Source organism: Kogia breviceps, chromosome 17 (assembly GCF_026419965.1).
Source record: "Kogia breviceps isolate mKogBre1 chromosome 17, mKogBre1 haplotype 1, whole genome shotgun sequence".
NCBI classification, from domain to species: Eukaryota; Metazoa; Chordata; class Mammalia; order Artiodactyla; family Physeteridae; genus Kogia; species Kogia breviceps.
The window spans coordinates 73,420,053-73,442,945 of NC_081326.1; the positions used below are offsets into that span (position 1 = coordinate 73,420,053).

The 22,893-nt window shown below is 48.1% G+C and overlaps 1 protein-coding gene and 1 non-coding gene across 4 annotated transcripts in view; one reads left to right on the plus strand and one right to left on the minus strand.

The window, feature by feature from the left end:
• FAM135B (family with sequence similarity 135 member B) overlaps positions 1-22,893 on the minus strand; it is a 273,666-nt gene that overhangs the window by 160,718 nt on the left and 90,055 nt on the right. For 2 of the 3 annotated variants that reach the window (XM_067017174.1, XM_067017173.1), the window contains exon 2: positions 11,233-11,328. In XM_067017174.1, coding sequence (XP_066873275.1) covers positions 11,233-11,309 — 77 coding nt within the window. In that variant the 5' untranslated portion in view covers positions 11,310-11,328. Of the gene's footprint in view, positions 1-11,232; positions 11,329-18,642; positions 18,711-22,893 lie in introns of those variants that run through there. The other variant, XM_059042852.2, reaches the window with a different exon arrangement.
• Positions 4,981-5,086, plus strand: LOC131744286 (U6 spliceosomal RNA). Its single transcript, XR_009332075.1, has one exon. It is a non-coding gene; the product is annotated as a U6 spliceosomal RNA (small nuclear RNA).

The window sequence follows — 22,893 nt, forward strand, 5'->3', positions numbered from 1 at the left end:
AAACCACAGAAACGACCAACCGATAGGATCTGGAGTGTGATGAGAAACGTCTTTGCCACAGTGCTCAGTAAACATCTCCTTCATCATCAGGACCTGGTTCAGATAAGTAACCTCAACCAATGACTAGGAATTCAAATGTGCGAGTGCCAACTACCTGTCAGGCAGTGCCTGCATTCTCCATGCCTAAGCCAAAGGGTGTTCTAACCCAAATCTGATCCTCCCCTACTTAAAACATTTCATACTCACCCCTCCTGTAACATCCTTAGAGGAGAAAGTTCAGACGCCTTAGTCTGCATTTCCACCCAATTGTGCTTAAATTGTGATTTTTCTCTTGGAGTCTGGTCTCGCCAACAGAATAGGAAATAGTGTTGATAATACCGGCTTTGGAGGCAAACAGCCATGAATTCAAACCCTGGCTCTGCCCTGGGATAGCCAGGCATCCTGGCGCATCGGTTTACCCATCTGTAAAATGAACGTAATGATACCTAGCTCATAGGGCTGTCAATAGTATCAAGTGAGTTGATATAGTAAAGGTCCTGGCACACAGTCTGAGCTCACAAAGTGTCACAAGTTACTGAATGATTTCATGCAGGCTCAATTATGTCCATGAGCAGACAAATCCCAGCCCTGATTCCTACCTGGTCTCTGGACTCAGATACCCCATTGCCTCCAGACCTCTAGATTCGCATCATCTCTGGCTGCCTGGTCCTCCTCCTCGACTTTATGTACTAATTCACCCAAGGGGGCAACTGACGATCACTATGACTTCTCTCCTCTGTAACATTACATTAAAGCACCAATTCTTCCCATTCCACTGCTTCAAGACTTTTCAACGATTCTCTGTCCTCACCACTGTCATTATTTTTCCCCACCCCACTTGCCGTCCTCTTTGCTTCCAAAGCATCATTTTTACAACACAAATCACCAAGAAAGTCCCTTACTTAAATGGTTTCTTAGCCCTCCTTGATCGACAAAGTGCAATCTTGCCTCTCCCACTCCATCAAAAACACCACCTCTAGGGAGCACTCTTCAGCAGTGTGGCATTCCCCAGGGATGCCACGATCTCCATCATCCTCAGGCCTTTGCACATGCTGCTCTCAATGACTGAGATTCCCCTCCAGCCTTCACCTGACTAGTAGAACCCCCGTCTTCTGGGTAACGTGTCGTGATGCCTCCTGAGTGAGGAGACGGCATCCCTGTCCTCCCTCCGCACCTTAGTACCTTGTCCATGCTTTTTCGTTCCATTTCTGACATCACTTTATTAACTTACATCTCTTCCTCCCATGGCACACGCTGGAAACCACCTGAGTTCATGGTTCTTTCGCAATGTTCTGCCCCGATTTCCTGGGACAGAGCCGACAAGAGCAACAGCTCCAAGTCTCCAGAATGGGTAAATTAATGAGGGAATAAATAAAGGAACAAGAGGCGACCCTGGGTCTGTTTTACAAGGGGGTAATTTGTGCAAGAGTTGCACGGGAGGGATGCAATGTATACCTTCTTGAGAAAGATGACAGTAGAGAAAGCTTTAATGGGTAGAAAAAGCGGGGGTCAAGAGATCTCCTCCGAGGATTCTACGTATGGAAAGATCTTTTGTCAACGAAGTGTGAATAGATTTGGTTAAGCAAATGCCTCTGGGGTCTGTCAGTCTCTGGCTGGAAGGATTCAATTCCCAGTACATCATCCCCTGATTATTCAAGGAAAACATCCAGAGAGGTGCCAGGCAGCCAGGAAAGGAAGTTTGAGCAGGAGGGAAAAGTCGTGCTCTGTAGCTGTGTTGTTTGCAGAAGTGGAAGCGTTTAAAGAAGTTGGAGGTAGGTGCAGTCATGGTAACATCTGAACACCCTTGTCTGCCCAAGCCAAACAAAACGTGCCTCGTGAAGTAGAAAGCAAATGCGTGGACTCTGGGGTGCGGGCATCCCCGCAAGAAACCCTCCACCTGGCCACCTGCACAATGTGCAAAACTGAGCCAGACTTGGAACCCATGTCAGGCTCTGCTTCCTCCATGATTTAGGCGTACTACATCCCTTGTAGAATTGTGGGGTTACGTGAGGCTATTTGTAATAATAGAGAATTTTATAATTTTCTACTCCAAATAAATTCTGGTTGATTCTAGTGGGTGGAGACATAAAAGTTTCATGGAATGACACTAAAGAGAGTTTTTTCAGAGAGCATAGAATCTCACCCTTTCTGGGAGCACGGCATGCAGGTGAAAGCAAAGTTCTGCCGACTTTTAGGAAGAGCAGCAAAGAACCAGCCTTCCAGGCATGTCTTTTCTTTTCCCAAACAGTAACTGCAGTGACCTGAGTGCCAATTCCTGGGATCTGTGAGGCCATGGAGACCCAGACTTCAGTGACGTGGGAGATTTTTAGATTCCCACAGTTCACAAATGCTCCTCTACTCAAAAGGTGGAGATTCCCTGCCTGATGCCATGAACATTCTTAATCAGTGTTTAATTCCTCTGGGCTTTGTAAAATGCCTTCTGCAGAAGTCTAAGACGAGATGGAACAGAGATTTGAGATTAAACGAGGACTGTTAGGGTGACGATCGTTTCCTTCCTCACCCTGTTGGATGATAAAAGAGCTTCTGGTCAAAGAGTATTCATCTTCATCAGCATTACCAGGGGCTTAGAAGGAAGACACGTGGGAAAAGTCCTTCATTTTCAGGGTGTCCTGTCTATATTATCAAGAGTGAAGTGTTTCCTAATCATTCAAGAACAAAAATGTCATGACAACTGTAAATAATGAAATGCATTTTAATATGCAAAAAATAATAATAATAAAAGAAGCAAAATGTCCCCCAATTGAGCACTGGTTAAATAAGTTATGATGGAGTCCTATGATGGAATTCTTTGCAGCTATTAAGCATATTTTAAAGGGACATAGAGGGTGATGAGAAATGTTCACAACCTGGAAAGAGAGAAAATAGAGAACAAACTAATATATTACATTTTTGTAAAGCAAAACACATGTGCATATGAAATACTGTCTACCTAGTGTAAAAGGAGAGAAAGAGAGATACAGGTAGAAATAGAAAGAGAGAGAGAGGTTCTGATTACAAAAGTGATATGTATATTGAGAAAAATAAGGAAAAGTACAAGGATGAAAATGTCACCATAATTCTTTCACTAGGCAAAACTATATGTGTATGCTACTGAAAGGTGTTTTTTTTAAATTTTTATTGGAGTATAGTTGCTTACAATGCTGTGTTAGTTTCTACTGTACAACAAAGTGAATCAGCTACACATATACATACATTCCCTCTTTTTGGGATTTCCTTCCCATTTAGGTCACCACAGAGCACTGAGTAGAGTTCCCTGTGCTATACTGCAGGTTTCCATTAGTTACCTATTTTATACATAGCATCAATAGTGTATACATGTCAATCCCAATCTCCCAGTTCATACATTTGTTCTCTACGTCTGTGTCTCTATTTCTGCTTTGTAAATAAGATCGTCTATACCAATTTTTTCAGATTCCACATATATGCATTAATATACGATATTTGTTTTTCTCTTTCTGACGTCACTCTGTATGACAGCTATTGAAAGTTTAAAATGAGAAAACGATGAAATGCATTTAAAATTGCTTTTGAGCAACATCTGACAACAGCTGGGAATGAAACCAGAGCAGTTAAGGCCTTCACTCTCTTATATCTTCTACTCTGACCCAAGATCCACTCAAGGACCCTTCTAGAAAAGAAACATCCTACAGTTCAGTATACCTCTATTGACTACAGTGTCTCACGAGTTTCCCTAAAGCTATTATTTCTTTAGATATGTACTGTGTATTGGAAAGCTAGTAAGAGAGTAGATCTTAAATGATCTCACACACACACACACACACACACACACTCACACACAAAATGGTAACTATCTCAGCTGACGGACGTCGGAACTAACCGTATTGTAATCCTTTCACAATATATACATATATGAAATCATCACACATACACCTTAAACTTACACAATATTATACGTCAATTACATCTCAATAAAGGCAGAAGAAAAGAACTGTGGCATTTTCACTTTATAGATTCCAAAAATGAGATAAAGAACAGAAAGCAGAATTTCCCCCATTGAGGCCACTACAAACCAGCATGGAGTCCATTAGGTTTTCCACTGGCGAGGAGACCTCTTCCTGGGAGATCAGTGGTGATGAATTTAAATAACTGCTTAAAATATTAACAGGATCACCCAGTCCAGAGTCCGACCGGGCCAGTGGTCTGCTCCAGCCCTGGCACTGACCAGCTGAGGACTGTCTGGTGCAGAGTTTGCATTGTAATCAGTGGCACAGAAAGGCCAGAGAGGGCTTAGCCCACTTTGGCAGCACTGCCAGGCCTGGCTCTCTAACTAGATGCTTTACAAAAGCACCTCATGACTTCTAATGGAGATCCTGCAAAACAAGCAAGGAAACCGAGAAAGTAACTCGCCCACGGGTACCCGGCTAGTTGCAGAAGACGTGGAAATGGATCCAAGGTCTCTGTCTCTAAAACCAGATCTGGGTCTCTGCTCTTCCCTCTACACCATGTCCGTGACCACACATGCCCTGCCGTTCTCCTTGAGAGGCCTGAGCAAGGACCACGGTGAACACAAAACTAGAAAAGACCACACTATTCAGTGCCTTTCTGTTCCCTTTATTCCTCCAGGAGGTTATTGGGCCCTGTGGGTGGTTCTGAGCTCACCAGAGACATTTTAATCTCTGCGGGCCAACTCTCAGCCCCCTGGAAGGGGCTTTTCTTTACAGATCTGCTGAGCATGTCCTCAGCCAGGGGTTAAGAGGATAAAAGGCTTAAAGCAGCAGGCTTATGAAGTCACGGATTCAAAGGGGAAAAAAAGGAAACAAAAAAAAATGGGACAGGGTAATTGTTAACAGGAATGTGGATTTGCTAGAAAAATAATCCAGAAGGTCCATCTACATAAGTCCTTGGGTCACTGACGTCTGTTCACTCTCCACAGGAATAATTATTTAAAATGCCGTTTTAGTGCTCGCTTCGGCAGCATATATACTAAAACTGGAACTATACAGAGAAGATAGCATGGCCCCTGCACAAGGGTGACGCACAAATTCGTGAAGCGTTCCATATTTCTGAGGTCTGACGATACACACACGTGCGCGCGCGCACACACACACACACACACACACACATACCCCACACCTTGAGTACTGATGTTTCCCAAAGAGGCTTACATGCCTGAATACGTAGCCAAGAAGTAAAACCTAGCAAAGTAAAAATATTTGAATGGAGACTTCTAAAGATGGTGAGAGCTAAATTGCTTCAAAGAAGGACATATTGAGACAAATATTTGAGGGACATAAATCCCTTTATTAGTGTCAGTATATTACTGGTTCTTAAATAGCAGTTTTACTAAACAAGCCACATTTATAATAATTATATTCTTGTTTATCCTCAGTATACTTAAACAGATATTTAAAATAAAAAACTTATCGTGGGGAGAAAAAATGCCATTTTATGGGGAAAGAGAGATCAAATTTTTATGAAAATAATAATCATGGCATTTCACAGAAGGACTCTTAAAGATCATTGAGCCTGGGCTTCCCTGGTGGCGCAGTGGTTGAGAATCCGCCTGCCGATGCAGGGGACACGGGTTCGTGCCCCGGTCTGGGAAGATCCCACATGCCACGGAGCGGCTGGGCCCGTGAGCCATGGCCGCTGAGCCTGCGCGTCCGGAGCCTGTGCTCCGCAATGGGAGAGGTCACAACAGTGAGAGGCCCGCGTATCACCAAAAAAAAAAAAAAAAAAGATCATTGAGCCTATCTACCCTCCCTGTGCTAGATGGAACCCTTGGCTGCAAGTGATAAAAATCCCAAATCAAACCATGTATAATCCCCACTCCCTTGCAAAAGGGTAGGAATGAATGAAAAGGATCACAACATATTTTAATAAGAGAAGTGAAGAAAAGGATTGTTTTTGACAGAACCAGACAAATTAATGAATTGTTCTCTGGCAAAAGCAAAGATAATTGTATTTCTGAGTCTATAAGGCACATCAGGGCTGGTTAGCTAATTTCCCAGGGAGCTTAGCTGTCACTGGGTGTCAGGCCACAGTGGGGATGTCGGGGCATAAACACAAGATGGGATTTTCTTTCAGGAATCACTTAACTTGGGAGCCAACCTTTTTCACTCCAGTAAAGACAAGGCAGGTGAGTTTGTTCTAAGGGGATTTCAATCCTAACATTTCTATGAGCATTGGACCTTCCACGTAAGATCTGACCGTATTGATTATAGTTCTTTTTCGTGCAACTATTCTGTGGGTAGGACAGAATTTATACGTAAAATCATCTAAAACCTCTGAGTAGGGAAAATCTTCTAAATGACCCTGTAGAGAAGACAGGAGGTGAATCTGAACATCAAACAATGAAAACCTTCACTCAGAAAGAAAATCACTTTGATTCAGAGCCTTGCCTGAATTAAGACTGAAAATCAAATCTGAATTCATTTTCAAGGACAAATGTTAGCTCCCTTTCGGCTAACACTGTGAGAAATGAAGGTTCATGCTCTCATAAGCAGGTATGAATTATTAATATATTAATGACTTACACGTATCCAGGCAATGGGTTTTATAATTAATTGTTCACTTAAGCATCTCCTTATGAGAAAATTATTGTCAATGAAGTAATAGCTCCCCTTTTGCTTTTCTGGCTCCCAGAACCCATGCTAGAAAGCGAGGGTGGCATCTCTATAGGTTCCTAGGCAGAGGGCATGTGCTAAGGCATGTGTTAAGATCCAGTCTCCTATTGGGGAAGAGGAGATGTCACAACCGTATAATGAAAGAAGAGATTTATGTCTCCTTTTCTGAATGATAAAGAGGTTCTCGACAACAGACTGGTGTATATGCATTTAGTTCTAATCCAGTCATTCTCAACCTTGGGGTTACCTGGGGAACTTTAGAAAGTGCTGATGCCTGGGTCCCACCCCAGAATTTTTTTATTTTTAAATAAATTTGTCTGGAGCGTGGATTTTCCAGTTCTCCGGATGATTCTAGTACACAGCCTAGGTTGATATTTTCCCAGAAATATTTTCAACAGTGCTTCCTGTGCTTTTCAACCAGAACCACCTGGAGAACATGTTAAAAAAATGGTTTCCTGAGCTTCACAACCAGAGATACTGACTCAGCCCATCTGAGACAGGTTCTGAGACCTTGCATCTCTAATCAGCCCCCAGGTAATGGCGATGCTGTTGGCCCACGGGCCACACACTTTGAGTAGCACTGATTTAAACAGTACACTAGGAATTAGGGACCGTTTTATCTTCATGACTATCATTTAATGAAGATCCATGTGACCCCAGACCTAAGCTGTTCTTGATCTGTCAGGGTGCACCAGGCTCTATGCTGGGCACTGGCCATATGAAGTCACGTAAGATGGAGTCCTTAGCCTGAAGGGGCTTGGATCCAGCTGAGAAGAAGATAAAGCCACACAGGACATCACTATCATTCCCTTGTGCAGCCCAGCCCTCCTCCCATGGCAATCTAAGAAAGTTTGTGGCAGTTGACATTAATATCTCTATAATCACATGTCCAGTAAAAGATACGCTGGGATGAATTCTATAACCCTCTTACCCCCATCCACTTCTTCACTACACTTTGGTCTTTCAGGTTGGCTCTGCTTCCTGACACCGCGGAGCCTTCCGGTCCGGCCCCTCCAGGTCCTCTGCTCGGCCAACGCCCGCCCAGCTTTCAAATGATAGCTTATCTCCTACCAAGACATCTTCTCTGACTCTCTGCCCACAGACTGGCTTCCTGCTTCTGTTTCACAGCACAGCACCCAAATCTGTCTTTGTTATATAGACCGTATCACTCACCAAGGTCATTTTCTACATATGTATCCATCTCCCTCATTAGCTGGCAAACACTTTGAAGGCAGAATATCTTTCATCTGCATCCTTACAGAGCCCAAGCCAATAACGTACGCTTACTAGTGTTTGGGTCATGCGCGTGTGAGTGGATGACTGAATAAAACACATGAGGTACGCTTTAGAAACAGGGAGAAGAGGGGTTCATAAAAACTGGGCTGAGTACAGCAGGTAAACATCGATCAATATGCAGAAGTGGTTTGGAGAGGAGGTTATATTTGAGCGGGAACTCGCAGAGGGTAGAATTTTCAAAGCAGATATTGGGGGGGAGGGTCAATGGTCCGAGTACAGACAGTAAGATAGAAGTTTAATTTCAAACCCTTCAGCCTCAGAGCCCTGGGCTGAGGAGTGAGAAGCAGGCGGGTTTTTAAACAGGGAAACAAATGGTCTCAACAACCCTTTGGGGTAATAACGCTGCTAATAGTGTTAAGGACGGACTGGAAGCCAGGATTTACTAGTCGAAGTGATAATTTAGATAACATCTACTAGACACCAGGTTCCATGCTAGCTGCTCTGCATATATTAATGAATGCAACTAGCGCCATAACCATTCAGATTACCCCACGAGATAGACTTTGTCATCACCATTTTAGAGTGATAACTGGCTTTAAAGGGACATGTTCTTAGAGCCTATAAGTGGCAGAGCTTAGCTTCAAAGCCAGGTCTGCCCCCAAAGCCAGGCTCCCAAGGGCCTCCCTGCCCCTGCCTTTTTCTCAGGATAAGTCTCACTGCCAAGTGCAGCGGTGACAATTCATGATGCTTTAGACTGGTTCCAGGAGATGCTTTTCCTTTGAGAATTCACCTCAGTCAACACAGACCTTGCATAAATGCAAGTTGACTGTTCAAAGCAAACATCACCAAAAAGCACTATGCATTCTGGGACTAGAAAAACTACTGACAAATATAAATGTGCTGTAAGCAAGTAACTCCCTGATCAGGGCAAATCCTCATTCAATATGCTCAGTTCTGTATCCATGCGGCTCCAACACAACATCTCACAACAAATCAAGAAAGGGTGTCTATCTGGGCAGATGGGGTAAATGAGCTATAGCACATTTGTAAAAGAGGCCCACAGACACCACTCATCAACTGGAGAAGCCAGGTGGAACTTGGATGACCACAGTCAAACGCAGTCCAAAGAAGGGCGCTCTCCTCCCTCCGCAAGCCCCAGCTCTGCTTTCTACCATCCCAAGGACAGTATGGGGCACACAATTAATCATATATCCTCACACACCCCCAAAAGGGGCCAGCTTCCCCAAATCCCACCTTCCTTCTCTTTAACGACATCAGGAGATCATCCACTTTCTTTCACCCAGGCCCCCACCTTGCCTACTAGGTCTGGACTGCAGCTATCACATCCCCACGGAGTGCTTGCTAGAAAGTAATGACATTTCACCATCCTCATGGCTCCTGTAGGATTCAGAGCGGAAAATTCCTTGGCCCTTGAGCATCAGGGACCACGCCTGTCACAAACTCCCCTGGCAGAGGCAGAATCCTGGCTGGCACCGTGCCCAGCCTGTCCCCAGCTCCCTATAGGCAGAATCCAGGGGGCTGGGGACCGTTCACGACGAGGTCTTACTGCAGACGGGACCTTACACATCCCAGCACTCCCTCCACCCCCGAGAGGTCTAATCGCCTTCATCCAAAAGATGCCCTTGGGCTTCCCTGGTGGCGCAGTGGTTGAGAGTCCGCCTGCCGATGCAGGGGACGCGAGTTCATGCCCCGGTCCGGGAAGATCCCACGTGCCGCGGAGCGGCTGGGCCCGTGAGCCATGGCCACTGAGCCTGCGCATCCAGAGCCTGTGCTCAGCAACGGGAGAGGCCACAGCAGTGAGAGGCCTGCGTACCGCAAAAAAAAAAAAAAAAAAAAAAAGATGCCCTAGCCTGTTCATGGAGGTATAGCTAAAATGAAAGCCACCCTCAAGCAAGTCTGACCGTACAGTTATGCCCTCATCCACATCGAAGTGTGTGCCTAGATTTCCACACTCCTTGACACCATGAGACAGTAGCATTAAGAGCTAGAAGAAAGCTGTGAGAGTTCTCCTTGCTCTGCTAGATGGACCAGTGGTCCCCAACGGTTAATGATTTGCAGGTTTACCAGTAAAAACATTTTGGGGCCCGCAACCCCAACACATGTATATTTGTTTATAAATCATATACATGTACAGTTCTACTTGTATATAGCATGCATTATAAACACAAGAAAAGGTATTTTAAAAGATAAGAAATGTGATAATTCATGTTTTAAAAATAATTATTTATGTACTGATGGAACACATAACTTTTGTAATATAGACATACACAGTAATAAAATTATATGTATAACATATATATTATATATACAGTGGTAACATATATACAGTAATATACAATCATAAAAATTATATATAATATATTATGCATGTCAAAATACACACACACACACACACACACACACACACACACACACACACACACATATATATATACACAAAGAAGAGTGAATCAGCGGTCTGGTTTTAATTCAGGCTAATTCAACATTAGACTTTAGCAGTGAATGCAGCTAAACGAGATGCTTCCCCAAACCACATAGATCTGGAAAGCAGAGAAGAGCACCACAGTCTTATCGAATAATTCATGATTTCCATATTCATTTTCAACCTCTGCACAGGGCTCTGTGTGTTCTGGATGTGCCATTTTGAAATGCTTTGTCAACGATGACGATTTCATACAAGCTTTAGTCAATATCTGATGGTCCATTTACAGTTTGGAGGAGGTGTACATTATTAATAATTATGGTTACAAATCCATACGTAAGTTCACACATCTCAATCTACTTAGTGTTGGGCTCGGATGAACTGGTGATTCCATCCCAGTGCGGGACTTAGTGAGATCACGCACATAAAATGCCAAATGCAGAGTACATCCTGAGAAAGTAGGAGCAGCTATATTTTAATTGTGTGTTTTTAAAAGTCATTGTAAATTCTCAGTTTTTGAGAGATCTGGGTACAGGTTTTATGATATGTGGTTTGGGGAGGTGGCCCCTAGAAATATTGATCCTACAGACACCTTTTTTATCAGAGCTACCCAGGCAAGCTTCATTTCCAATAAATTCACTTTCCTTTAACACTGACTGACAGATTTAATGGAAGAGGTGCAGGAGGATGAGAGAAATTAACATTTTCTGGTCTTTGTCAATCTATGGCTTATTTTTTCAAATGCACTAAAAGTTTGGATTTTCCACTTGGCAGGAAAAATAATACAGAGTCTTTCCTCATTAACCCCAAATTTCCTATGCCCTGTCCTCACCACCAAGATCTGACAGAGAAAAAACAAAACAAAACAAATATGTAAACAAATACAAATAGCGAAAGCATACTCACCCTCTCTGAAAGAGATCCACATTATAAAATTTATGTAGCTCTACAGAAAACTCAACCGTTCCTTGTACTTCAGACATGATCTTTTTGGTTCATTACCTAAAAAACAAGAGGGAAATGAACAGCTTGAGATCACATCAGCCAAACACAGAGAGCCTGGGCTTCTACAACTGGAACTCAAACAGCACTGACTTAGATGGACAAGGGTATGTGATCAGCGGGACCACGACGTGTCCATTGGACACCATCACCCAGGGGTTCCTATTAAAGGAAAGACGCAGAGAGATGAAGTAACTTACAGGATGTCACACAGCTCACACCTCCAAGAACTGGGACTCAGACCCAGATACACTCATTCTAAAGCTGGGCTAGTTCCCTGCCCTTCCTTACCTGTCAACACCTGGAGGCACTAGCATCCCAGCTACGAGCACGTGCTTGACGGCCAACAGAGCAAGAACGCCCACTCCTCCACTCTTTACTTGTGTGACCTTGAGCAAGCCAACTGAACCTATCCCATCCTCAGTTTCCTCATCTGTTAACAGGAGGACTGGTAACGGCATATAACTCTGATAGACAATGGGGAGATTAAATAAATCTGCCACATAGAGCATTTTGCACATTCCCAACATGCAGTAAAAAGTTCATAAATGTAAGAGACAATGAATAATGATTAATAATGATGAATGAAGATGGTTTTATCATTGTTAGTATAAACGTAGCCTCTAAAGATCTAAGGTGCCTGGGGTGCAAGGATAAATGTGTTTTCTGCTAAGCAGGGGAAGCAGAGGTAGTGGGTGCTATCGCCAAGCAGATGCTGAACCCCATGTGACAGGCTGTTGATTTTCCAAGCCAGGAGACCCTGGGCCAATAATCAGAAGGTTGGATAGGAAAGAGGAAAGGGTACAAAATTAAAATATTCCCAGTCTAGGATGAGAAGCAAATTGACAGGGAGACTCAAGGCAGGGTGGATTTTCTGAGGATATGAAATCACCTAGATATCAGAGATTTGAAGGAAGGAAAAGCACCTGACTTTTACTGAGCATTTACTGTATTCTTGGTGCTGCATATTTTATGTTGAGTCGTCTGATTCTGTCCAAGAAGAATGTTGTGATAAAAGTTCTTGCCCCGTCAGGCAGACAAGGAAAAGGATCAGAGAGTCTCTAACCTGGAGCCCCTTTGTGACTCCAGAATATTCTAGTGGTGTCTACTTTTGGTAACCAGCCTCAGTTTACTACCATGTGTAATGGGACAGTACAAGCTACCTAGGAGGAGGATAGGAGATAATTACTTGCAGGTCTTTGCAATTGAGCAGGCTCTGGGAGAACTAGAAGGTTCTAAATAGGTAGCAGCTGGCATGATCTTGAGGTGGGGAGAGAATAAGAGGGGGGCAGGGGGGTAAGAGGAGATTTGGTCTCTCCTAGCTGGCGAGTGGCGATTGGTACCTAAGACTCCTTTCCAAGCTCCTCTTCTTTCTGCCCCCAAGACGCCCTGAGGGCCAGACCACCATCGCTGGGGTTCAGAGCGCAACTTCACTGCAGCTAATGGGGCCACCAAGAATAAGAGCACAAGGGACTAACGAGGCCTTAGGTGCATCTCAGCTCTGGCAAGGGTGCCATCCGGGGCAATGTTCCTAGAGACACCGGATTCCGCATACCACATTAAAATGCAGCAGATCCTAGGACCCAACCTCTATAAATTCTGCAGGATGGAATTTCAAGCTGATGAGGCTGGAAAAGCCAGACTCAGAAAAAGTGCTGAAAACCTGTTTCCCTAACGCGTGACCCATTGAGGTGCTCCCCGGTCCTGCCGAATGCATCGGAGCCAGTCGAGGTCAGAACCCGCCACTCAATTCCAATTCCACGGCATTTCCAGTAAAAGGCCAGTGCAGGGGCCAGCAAACAGAGCCACTCGCTGCTTCATTTCGTTTTTACCTTAAACAGCAACCACTGCATCTCCCCTCTTTCTCACCACCGCACTCAGTCTCAATCCTTAAAACACTGCAGAGCTGGCAAAGACATCTGACACCCTTGCTGTGGTTATCTGTTCCAGTAATGCCCGAAGCCCCCATGATCTCTGCTCCTGGGGGAAGGTTATGGAGGATCAGAGGGAGGGCAGGAACAGGACACCCCTACATCCACAGGCTAAGCACTGTTTGGGGATGTCCATTCATCACTTCACACGCTCCTCAAAACCTCTCTGAGGCAGGTAGTGTTGACTCTGATTCACACGGGGGGGCATCCATGCCACACGAGGGAAGAACACTGACCCGGGAGCCCACCGCTTTGGTTTGCCGGCGCCAGTCCTTACTTGCAGAAGGGCTGAGACTGTGGTTTTCTTCGGGGGTTGGGGGTGGAATTAATGTTTAGAAGAAAACAATGTGTAATACATAGAGAATACTGTACAGAATATTTTCTCCTGGGAAGATGCACCCTGCCCTCCTACTGTTCAGGAACTAACAGGATGCGATCCTGGAACACGCAGATGCGAACACAGCTTCCTGGTGGGGAAGCTGCCTTTTCCTTTTTAATGCCATGTGATTCATTATAGCCAAACACCCAGTAATTCAATGAGGACGATGAGCTCACACTTAAAATATCAGTTTTAAAACTCCACATTGATTTTGCTGGCAACTCCACTAGGTCCACTTTGTAGGAGGTGCAGGAAACTGCAGGAATCCAAAACCACTGGTTTCATAGCACAGGGAACTCTGCTCAATGTTATGTGGCAGCCTGGATGGGAGGGGGGTCTGGGGGAGAACGGATACGTGTGTATGTGTGGCTGAGCCCCTTTGCTGTGCACCTGAAACTATCACAAGATTGTTAATCGGCTCTACGCCAACATAAAATGAAAAGTTTTAAAAGAATCACTGGCTTTGGTCCCAAAGCTCTCCTCGATCTTTCTGAGGACCACAGAGCGCAGTGACCGGGTTCATTTACAGGTGTGGGGCCCAGGCCGGCAGCACCAGAGTCCCTTCGTTACGAAAGCCAATTCTTGGGTCCCACCAGGACCGACTACATCAGAAACTGCAGGAGTGGGCTCCGGCACCTGCGCTTTCACAAGTCCTCCAGGGGATCCCGATGCAAACACGCATCGGAGACCCGCTGGTGCAGAGACGAGAGTCACGGAGTCAGGCAGAGCCGAGTGGGGTCGGTTCCTTGCGAGCTGCGTGCCTTCGGCCCCATCGCTTTGTTCACCTCTCTGTCGCTCTGTTTCCTCCTGTCCAGTCGGGAATAATAAGAGCACCCGCCCCATAAAGTTGTTGACGTGGTCGGCAGAGATCACGTGTTAGAGCATACAGACAATACACGCGTGACATACGCACTGAATGACACACGGCTCACACTCAACACATCCGACACACACACATATCACACTCACATACCTGGTACAGACACACACACACACACACACACACGTACACACACACAACACGTGCATACCCACACACAGTACCCATCAAACACACAAGATGCCCACGACACCTACACAACACACCCCGCCCACACAACACACAACCCCCCACACACCCCAGGCATCTCTGCACTAACTGCCTACCACCAAAGAGCCCCCCATGTTCTAGTGACTTCAGCGCTTCCGTTACGTTTGGTGTGATCCCGATGCGCTCAAGGTCACACAAGCACTTCCTGAGGTCGGGCCCGGGTTCAAGGTCACCCAGAAAAGTGAGTAGTTTCTCCCCACCCGGTGCGGGTCTTTGCAGCCTCACCCTGGGCTATTCCCACCTCCGGGCGCAAAGCTTTCCTCCCCGCTCCATGTCAGAGCTGAGCCTGAACCCACCCCCCTTAGTTCTTATACCACAGGATCTTCCAAGGCCCCATCTCTCCATGGGTACCGCGGGCGGAACGGCAGCGCATTTAAGTGGCTCTGAGGACTGAAGAGTATCACGCACATAAAGAGCTTCAGTCATTTCCTGGCAAATCGTCAATCACTCATCAGTGGAAGCAGTTAGTATTTTTATTTCTGCCTTCAACACTGTTGGCAGAAATTCAAAAGGCCCCTCATGCAATCCAGACCCAAAGCACTATCCCTCTCTCCTTTATTTTAGAGGTTCTGGGGTCCCTGGAGGCCTGGCCTCCGTGTCAATTAAGGTAGAAAAATTGGGGCTTCCCTGGTGGCGCAGTGGCAGAGAGTCCGCCTGCCGATGCAGGGGACGTGGGTTCGTGCCCAGGTCCGGGAGGATCCCACGTGCCACAGAGCGGCTGGGCCCGTGGGCCGTGGACGCTGAGCCTGCGCGTCTGGAGCCTGTGCTCCGCAACGGGAGAGGCCACAGCGGTGAGAGGCCCGCGGACTGAAAAAAAAAAAAAAAAAAGGTAGAAAAATTGTACTTTTTACTGCAATGTTTCTCAACTGTTTCATTAGTTACTTACATTTTCAAAAATGTTTCAGAACATTCACAGTAGCCTCTGAGGAAATTTGTTAGAAATATTAAGGCTATTTTGGAGAAATACCACGATGCCAATACCTCATTAGATACAGCTTGGAAACAAATCCCTTTACAAACACGTCTTCCTTTAAAATGTAATCTTTCTTTTAAGACATTAATCTTCAAAGTGTGTGGCCTTTGAAAGATTAAATGAAAAATGGCGTGTTGATCTTAATAGACATCAGTGTTGACTTTATGAAAAGGGCATGCAAAGTTCCTGTGCTCAAAAGATTACAAGTCAGGGCTTCCCTGGTGGCGCAGTGGTTGAGAATCCGCCTGCCGATGCAGGGGACGCGGGTTCGTGCCCCGGTCCGGGAGGATCCCACGTGCCGCGGAGCGGCTGGGCCCGTGAGCCGTGGCCGCTGAGCCTGCACGTCCGGAGCCTGTGCTCCGCAACAGGAGAGGCCACAACAGTGAGAGGCCCGTGTACCGCAAAAAAAAAAAAAGTACAAACCATTAAGACAAGGAAGAAAACCTAAAAACAATCTGGTGGCCATGGAAGGAAAGAAATGATAACGCCTTTCCCCGTAGGAGTTACTGGACCCCTGGCAGGCTATGGGCTTCCCCAGGTTCTCCCAGCTGTCAGGGGGCAGAGCAAAGGCCAGAACTCACATCTGTGATTCTCACTCAGCACAGCAAACTCAGCCCCAGCCACCTGGCCCCTTGACGTTAAAAAGTATTTTCTTTCCTTCAGTGTAGAAATCAAAATGTGCTGTATACGTTTATTATTTTTCATGTCTGAAGACAACGCCAAAAGAAGCATCCCAGGGCTTCCCTGGTGGCGCAGTGGTTGAGAGTCCACCTGCCGATGCAGGGGGCGCGGGTTCGTGCCCCAGTCCGGGAAGATCCCACGTGCCGCGGAGCGGCTGGGCCCGTGAGCCGTGGCCGCTGAGCCTGTGCGTCCGGAGTCTGTGCTCCGCAACGAGAGGGGCCCCAACAGTGAGAGGCCCGCGAACCACAAAAGAAAAAAAAAAAAAAAAAAAAAGAAGCATCCCACACAGCACTGAGTCCGTATTTCCCTTGGGGTGCTGTGCCCCTCTTAAGCAGCACCTGAAAACGCAGGCATGAAGTCACGTAAGGTTTCACAACCTCATAAAAGGATAACAGACTCGCAAACTCAGGAAGAGCCTTAAAGTACCAAAGGCAAGGAAGCACCACTGCTGCTGGCAGCTCCCAGCATGGAGCCTCCCCCTCCCTGCCAATGCTGGTGGCACTCACCCAGAAGTTAAGCATGTGACCGGAGTGGGTGGCAGTTCATCTCTCCTCCCACCTCCTGAAACACACGTACACAAATGGGCACCTAAGCGTGTGTGCGCGCACACACACACACACACACGTGCACACATAAAATGCATGTGGTGACTTGACCTCTTGGGGAGACAGCAGAATCTTGCAAAGGGCAGCAGCTCTGATTCTGCCAAACGTGGGTCACGTGCTGACCACTGTAGGGACTAGCTGAGTCACGTTAAACCGGGTTTTTCCTCCCGGCTAAAAGCAGCATCTATTTTGCAGGGATTTTTTTTTTTTTCAGATTTGACACTAATGGATATTTTTCCAGTAACATTACGGGTGCTCAAATAATAGTGGATAATATGCTAATATTAGAATAACTAATAATAGTAATAGGAGGTGACACATAGCAAAGACAAGCTTAAGCACCCAAAGAAGTTCGCCCTGGAAGCGGGGACCAGCGGGAGAACCTGGGCTGAGCTGGGCAGACAGCACACTGAGGCACCAGGGGAAGACCTGGGTGGTGTCCAGGGCCAGCTATCAGGACGCAGGGCTTGGGGGTGTTCAGGACACGGCCAGGGTTCCTGGGTCCAGGGTCAAGCTCCCGACTCGCTGGGTCCTGAGGAAGACAGAAGCTGGGGAGGTGGTGACAGCATCTTCCATTCACTGAGGTGGGAGAAGCTTCAATGCAATGACAGAGAAGTCAAGCCGGAGATAATGGACAGTCCCGCCTTGATTGGCACTGATTCCCTGTGCCTGAAAGAGCACCTTCAGATGAAGAGTTCTCCCCAGAAGCTGAAGAGGGCATTCCTGCTTTGGGAACGAGCCTGGAGCAGGGTCCTCAGTGTTCCCTACAATCTGGAGCCTGTGACTTCTAAGGCTGTACGTGCATTACAACGTTTCCAGAGCATTTTGTTTGCAGGACGGCCGTCCACCCAACTCAAGCTGTGTCCTATGAAGATGTCAGCTGGTTTTGCATCGGCGGTTTCTCTGTTTAACACGTTGAAACCATCGGCTTGACCCAGGCATTACGACCTCGTACGTTGAAGTGCAGAGATCCAGAGAGCCCCGCACTGGCTCCTCTACCACCCTCATCACGCACACGAGCAGGTAAGGCCCAGAGCGGAAAGAGCGCTGGCCACCACTGCAGAGGGGTGCGCGCTCAGGACCCGTCTCCCGATTTCTAGTCCAGCGGTCTTACGTTCCTGGTGGTCAGAGTTTTCACATCCGTGATCTCGTCTGCTCATGGAAGGTGCCCCGAGAGGGAAAAAGAGCAGGGGATGGCCTCCCTGATACCTGCATAGTCATGGGGAAGGAAGTGGGTGTGACTGCGATTCATCAGGACCTCAGAAGTTTAGACCTCACGGGAAACTCAGGGATCACTTGGCTCAGCCCCTCGTACTGGGGCCGAGGAAACAGAAAGTCTGAGAGGCTTTGGCGCTGCCTCGGGGTCACAGAGCCATCTGAGAGAAAAGCCAGGAAGGACCTCGGGTATCCGGGTCCTTAGAGTGTGACGCTCTGTGAGGCTTAACACAGACACACCCACCTCTGCTACAGGAGCAGCCTGACAGCGATGCACGTTTAACCTCAGCGCAGCCCAAACTCTTAGCAGAAAAGCCAGGCCCTTCAAACTCTGGGACCTTCCCGCCCTGCCAATCTGTCTTCTCTCTGCCACCCACGCCCACCAGAATCTCTGCAGGCGGCCTCATCAAGGCGCTCCACCGCCTCTGATGGCGTCTTACCTTGTGTGATCCGTTATCTCCAGCAGGTGGCTCACCCATCTCCTGCTCATCTGACCGGCTCCCCAAGCTTAAATGTCCAACACAGCTCCCCCAGGAAGTCGTTGCTGAACAGCCACGCCACCGCCTTCCCAGCACAAGCCCCCGGGGTGTCACACACATGCCGCAACAGCCCTGACCAGCCTGTGTTCTGGAAGTACGTCCATCTTTCAGGTTACACCGCGAGCTGCTTAAAGGAAGGGTAGCCACCGCGCGTTGAGTGAAGAACGCGGTAGTGAAGAGCACGCCGTAACATTTGTGGGACAAATGAGAGGAGGAACGGAATAATACACAAATACAAGAGAAGTTCACATATAAATGGATAAGCACATGAATGAATGAGTTGATTACTCTTCTTTCCAATCAAATAGAGAGCTTCCCTGAGCACTTGGCAGCAGGCCCCCACTTAGGACTTTAAGGGTGAAATGATTCCACGGCTCTCAGTTTTAATGCAAGCTTGAGTCCCTTTTGTCCCCGGGGCAGGAAAAGCAAGGCAGCACAATCCATCTTGTTGGAGAAGATTCCAGAGAGGACCCAGCATCCAAGAGGGATACAGTACCCGATGGCGGCTCCACTGCAGTAGACACTCTATTTATCCTTCCAGAAGCCACAGTGTAAACAGGAGAGGAGGTGAAAGTAAGCCGCAAGGCTCCCACCCAACGAGTCGAGGCTGGCATTTCAGAGGCGCTATCTGTTTGTGCCCCGGCCGTGGAGCTTTGGGACCCGATTCTGCTGGCATCTGTCATTAGCTTCCCAAGCACGGCTATGAGTCAGCCTGCGTCTGTGTTCCCACAAGGACCACCCACAAGATCTGGAAGCACCCGCTGTCAACCTTCTCACACGCGGATGGCCACCCTCCTCCCAGCCACCCTTTCAGCCAAGGTAGAGAGGGAAGGACTTGAAAACGACGTGAGATGATGTTTCCTGGAGCCTCCTGGGGGCTACGAGGAAGGGGAGAAGCAGCCTGCCTGGGCTCTACTTTAAGTAGAGCTGATGCTGCAAGCTCCTCCTTCTCCAGGGCCAGGGGGACCTCCAGGGGTTGGTGCATTGCACCCGGTAAGGCTTCTGTGGAGGCTTCAGCTGTTGGCTCACAGACTCAAAGAGCTGCAGGGGCCCTGGGGCTTAGGAAGCCCAACTACCCATTATACAGAAGAGAAGACTGAGTCCCCAGAGTACACAGAGAGGCAGCTAGGTGCAGAGGAGGTAGCAAAGGCTGGGGCCAAACTCTCACAGCCACGAACCCCGTCCTTTATTAGTTCCTAGTTTGGTGCAGGTGCCTTTTTCTCGGGTCCTCAGTGCTATCATCTATGAATAGGGCTCGTGATACCTTCCCGGCAGGGTTAGCGTGAGAAACCGAAGCATTTACACGTAAAGCATATAAAGTACATATCGCGACATCCAGCACTCAGAAAACACCCAAAGTAGCTGCTGCTGTTATTGACATTATTTTTAAAGTGACAACAGACACTCAATGAACAGTAATTGAGAGAAACAAGAAGCCTTTCACTCACGGTTAGAAATATTCTCCCTTAAAATGAAAGGAGGGGGTTCGTCTCATATTTCACCTTTCCTTGAAAACTGCCCTGCAGGCATGGTCCGGCAAGAAGGCATCCCGGGACGATGGGGAGGAATCCAAGAGGAGATGTGATGGATGGAGAGGATGGAAAGAGGGTGATGGAGGCATCAGTCTGGCCTGGATGCATCCACCATCAAAGGGGCCGGGGGAGACACAGGACTGGCAAAGTTCATTCATCTGCATGACCTCCAAGAGTGACTCCGTTCCTCCCAACCGTGAAAATGTCCCTATCTGTGCTGTCATCTCCTGATCTAGGTGCCAGTGAGGCCAAACATCTTCTCCAGCTCTAGTATAAACAATGCCTTCGCTCAGACCCAGGAGCCCTGAAACCCCGAGGTACCCAGAGTCCATTCTGTTACTTGGACTTTCCACTCAGAGTCGCTCAAGCCAGACATGCTTTGGGCCGGATCCCAAATCCAATGCCTATTTCTCTGTAACCTCAAGGCCAGTGGCTTAATATGGTTGGACCTCAGTCCTCATCAGCTGTAAAAAAAAAAAACATGTCGGGCTTCCCTGGTGGCGCAGTGGTTGAGAATCCGCCTGCCGATGCAGGGGATACGGGTTCGTGCCCCGGTCCGGGAAGATCCCACATGCCGCGGAGCGGGTGGGCCCGTGAGCCGTGGCCGCTGAGCCTGCGCGTCCGGAGCCTGTGCTCCGCAACGGGAGAGGCCACAACAGTGAGAGGCCCGCGTACCACCAAAAAAAAAAAAAAAAAAAAAAAAAAAAAAAAAAAAAAAAAAACCATGTGTCTCGGAGGAGAGGAGTAGATACGATGAGACATAAAGGCAACTGGACCCAGAGCGAGCATTCTTATCAGCTGACGTTTAGGTTGATGGGACCCTGAATAGTTTCCAATTTTCCCATTTATTCATATTCATCATTTATACAAATGAGAAAGGGGTGTATCAGAGCAAAGAAGTAATGGAAGGCACAGAGGTAAAATTCTGGAACCCTGTGATACTGAAGCCCTCCCCGTTTATTTCATTTAATCTTTAAAATTCAAAGTGAAAGGTCATGAAAGTAACACTTTGGGGGAGGGGAGGGGGAGAGGTCATTAATGTTACAGAAGGCAACCTCAGGGATCTAACATCTGTATGATTCTTTTCGAAATACTGATTTTTAACTTCTTGAAAGGTAAGAGCTACGTTTGTTGGTTTGTTCCTTCCTTCTGTCAAAACTCCCTCCAGCACTTTCTAGAAACGCTGTCCCAATCGAGCCGGGTCCTCGCGTTTAGCAAAGAAGACCGTGATCGTCCTCTTGGCCTGGATGTCCACTCTCCTTGGTGTCCATTCTCCCGGCTCTGCCTTTGTCCCCCACTGATCTCTTCACAGCCCCCTGGAGGTCCTCCTCCTCTATCCGTCACACCTTTCCAAGCTCTATGGCTCACCCCGTCCCCCCCTGTTTTGGAAAGTCTGTGTTCACTGCTGTTCCGCCAACGTGTCCTGTCTGGTCAGGATGCCCCAGGCACTGTACTAGGAGCTAGGGACACAGCAATGAGCCATAGGGACACGATCTCAGCCTCACGCCGCCCAAGGGCCAGCTCTCGGCGTGAGCGTCTGTGTCAGGAACAGTCACCCTCGCACGGTCGAGTGCAGCTCGATGCCGGGCAGCAACCAGGCTGGGCCTGTACACCCACCTGTCCCCCGGCCGAGAGCCGTGTGCAGCTCTGTTCCTTCCTCTCCCATCCAGGAGGCCGGCCCGCCCAGTGGCCACCGGGCCCTCACTGGTTCCGTTCATTTATGTAGTTAGTCATACCGACCAGATGCCCCGTGGACCTACCGAGCGCCGGGCGTCCGGCGTGGAGCCTAGGGAACCCATCCAGGGAGCGAGCTACACTCACGGCCTCTAGCCAGCAGTTCAGAGTCTCTCGGGGGAGCCAGGCAGGCGAAGGCTCTACTGGGATGGGGTGCAGGCTGCAGCGGGGCTGTGGCGGCCTCTGCTCCTGCGCGCAGCAGGGGAGACTGGGTGTCCTGCCGGACAAAGGGACGCGCGCGTGTGTGTACGTGTGTGCAGCTTAGGGGCGGGGGAAGTACGGGAGTGTGAAGGGACCCTCAGGGAAGGCCTCAGAAGCCCCGCCGTTTGCCCCCCGAGATACACGTATGTATTCCACGCGGAAGCTGGCCGCTGGTCCCCTCCTCCACCACTGCTCCCCTTGGCTCTCGGCTGGGGGGCACAAGCCTCCACGCCGGTGTCCCTGCTTCTCTTACGCTCGGGCCCCCCCCCCCCCCGCAGGGGTGCCTTCACCCCTCAGCAGCACAGGAACGACGGTCGGTCGTGCCGGGGGAGGTAACCTCAGCCACGCCACCCTCCGAGGGCCTCGCACCTCCTTGGGTAAAACCACACGGCCTCGAGATGCCCCGCGTACGGGCCCCTCCCTGCTCCTTCACGTAGCCCTGCAGGTCACGTGAAGCCTTGGCCTGGGTCTCCCAGTGGCCTCACCCAGCACTGGTCCTCCGTTTTCCGCCTGGTCTCAGCGCAACTATCGTTTCCTCGACAAGCCTTTATTTCCCCCTCCTCACGGCTCCTTTCGAGTACCACCCTCTTCGAGGATATCTGGAGAATCAACTACCCTATGGAATTCTTCATTTGCTTAATTTCTAGATCACCCTCTCAAAATGTCACCTCCAGGGCCTCAAGCC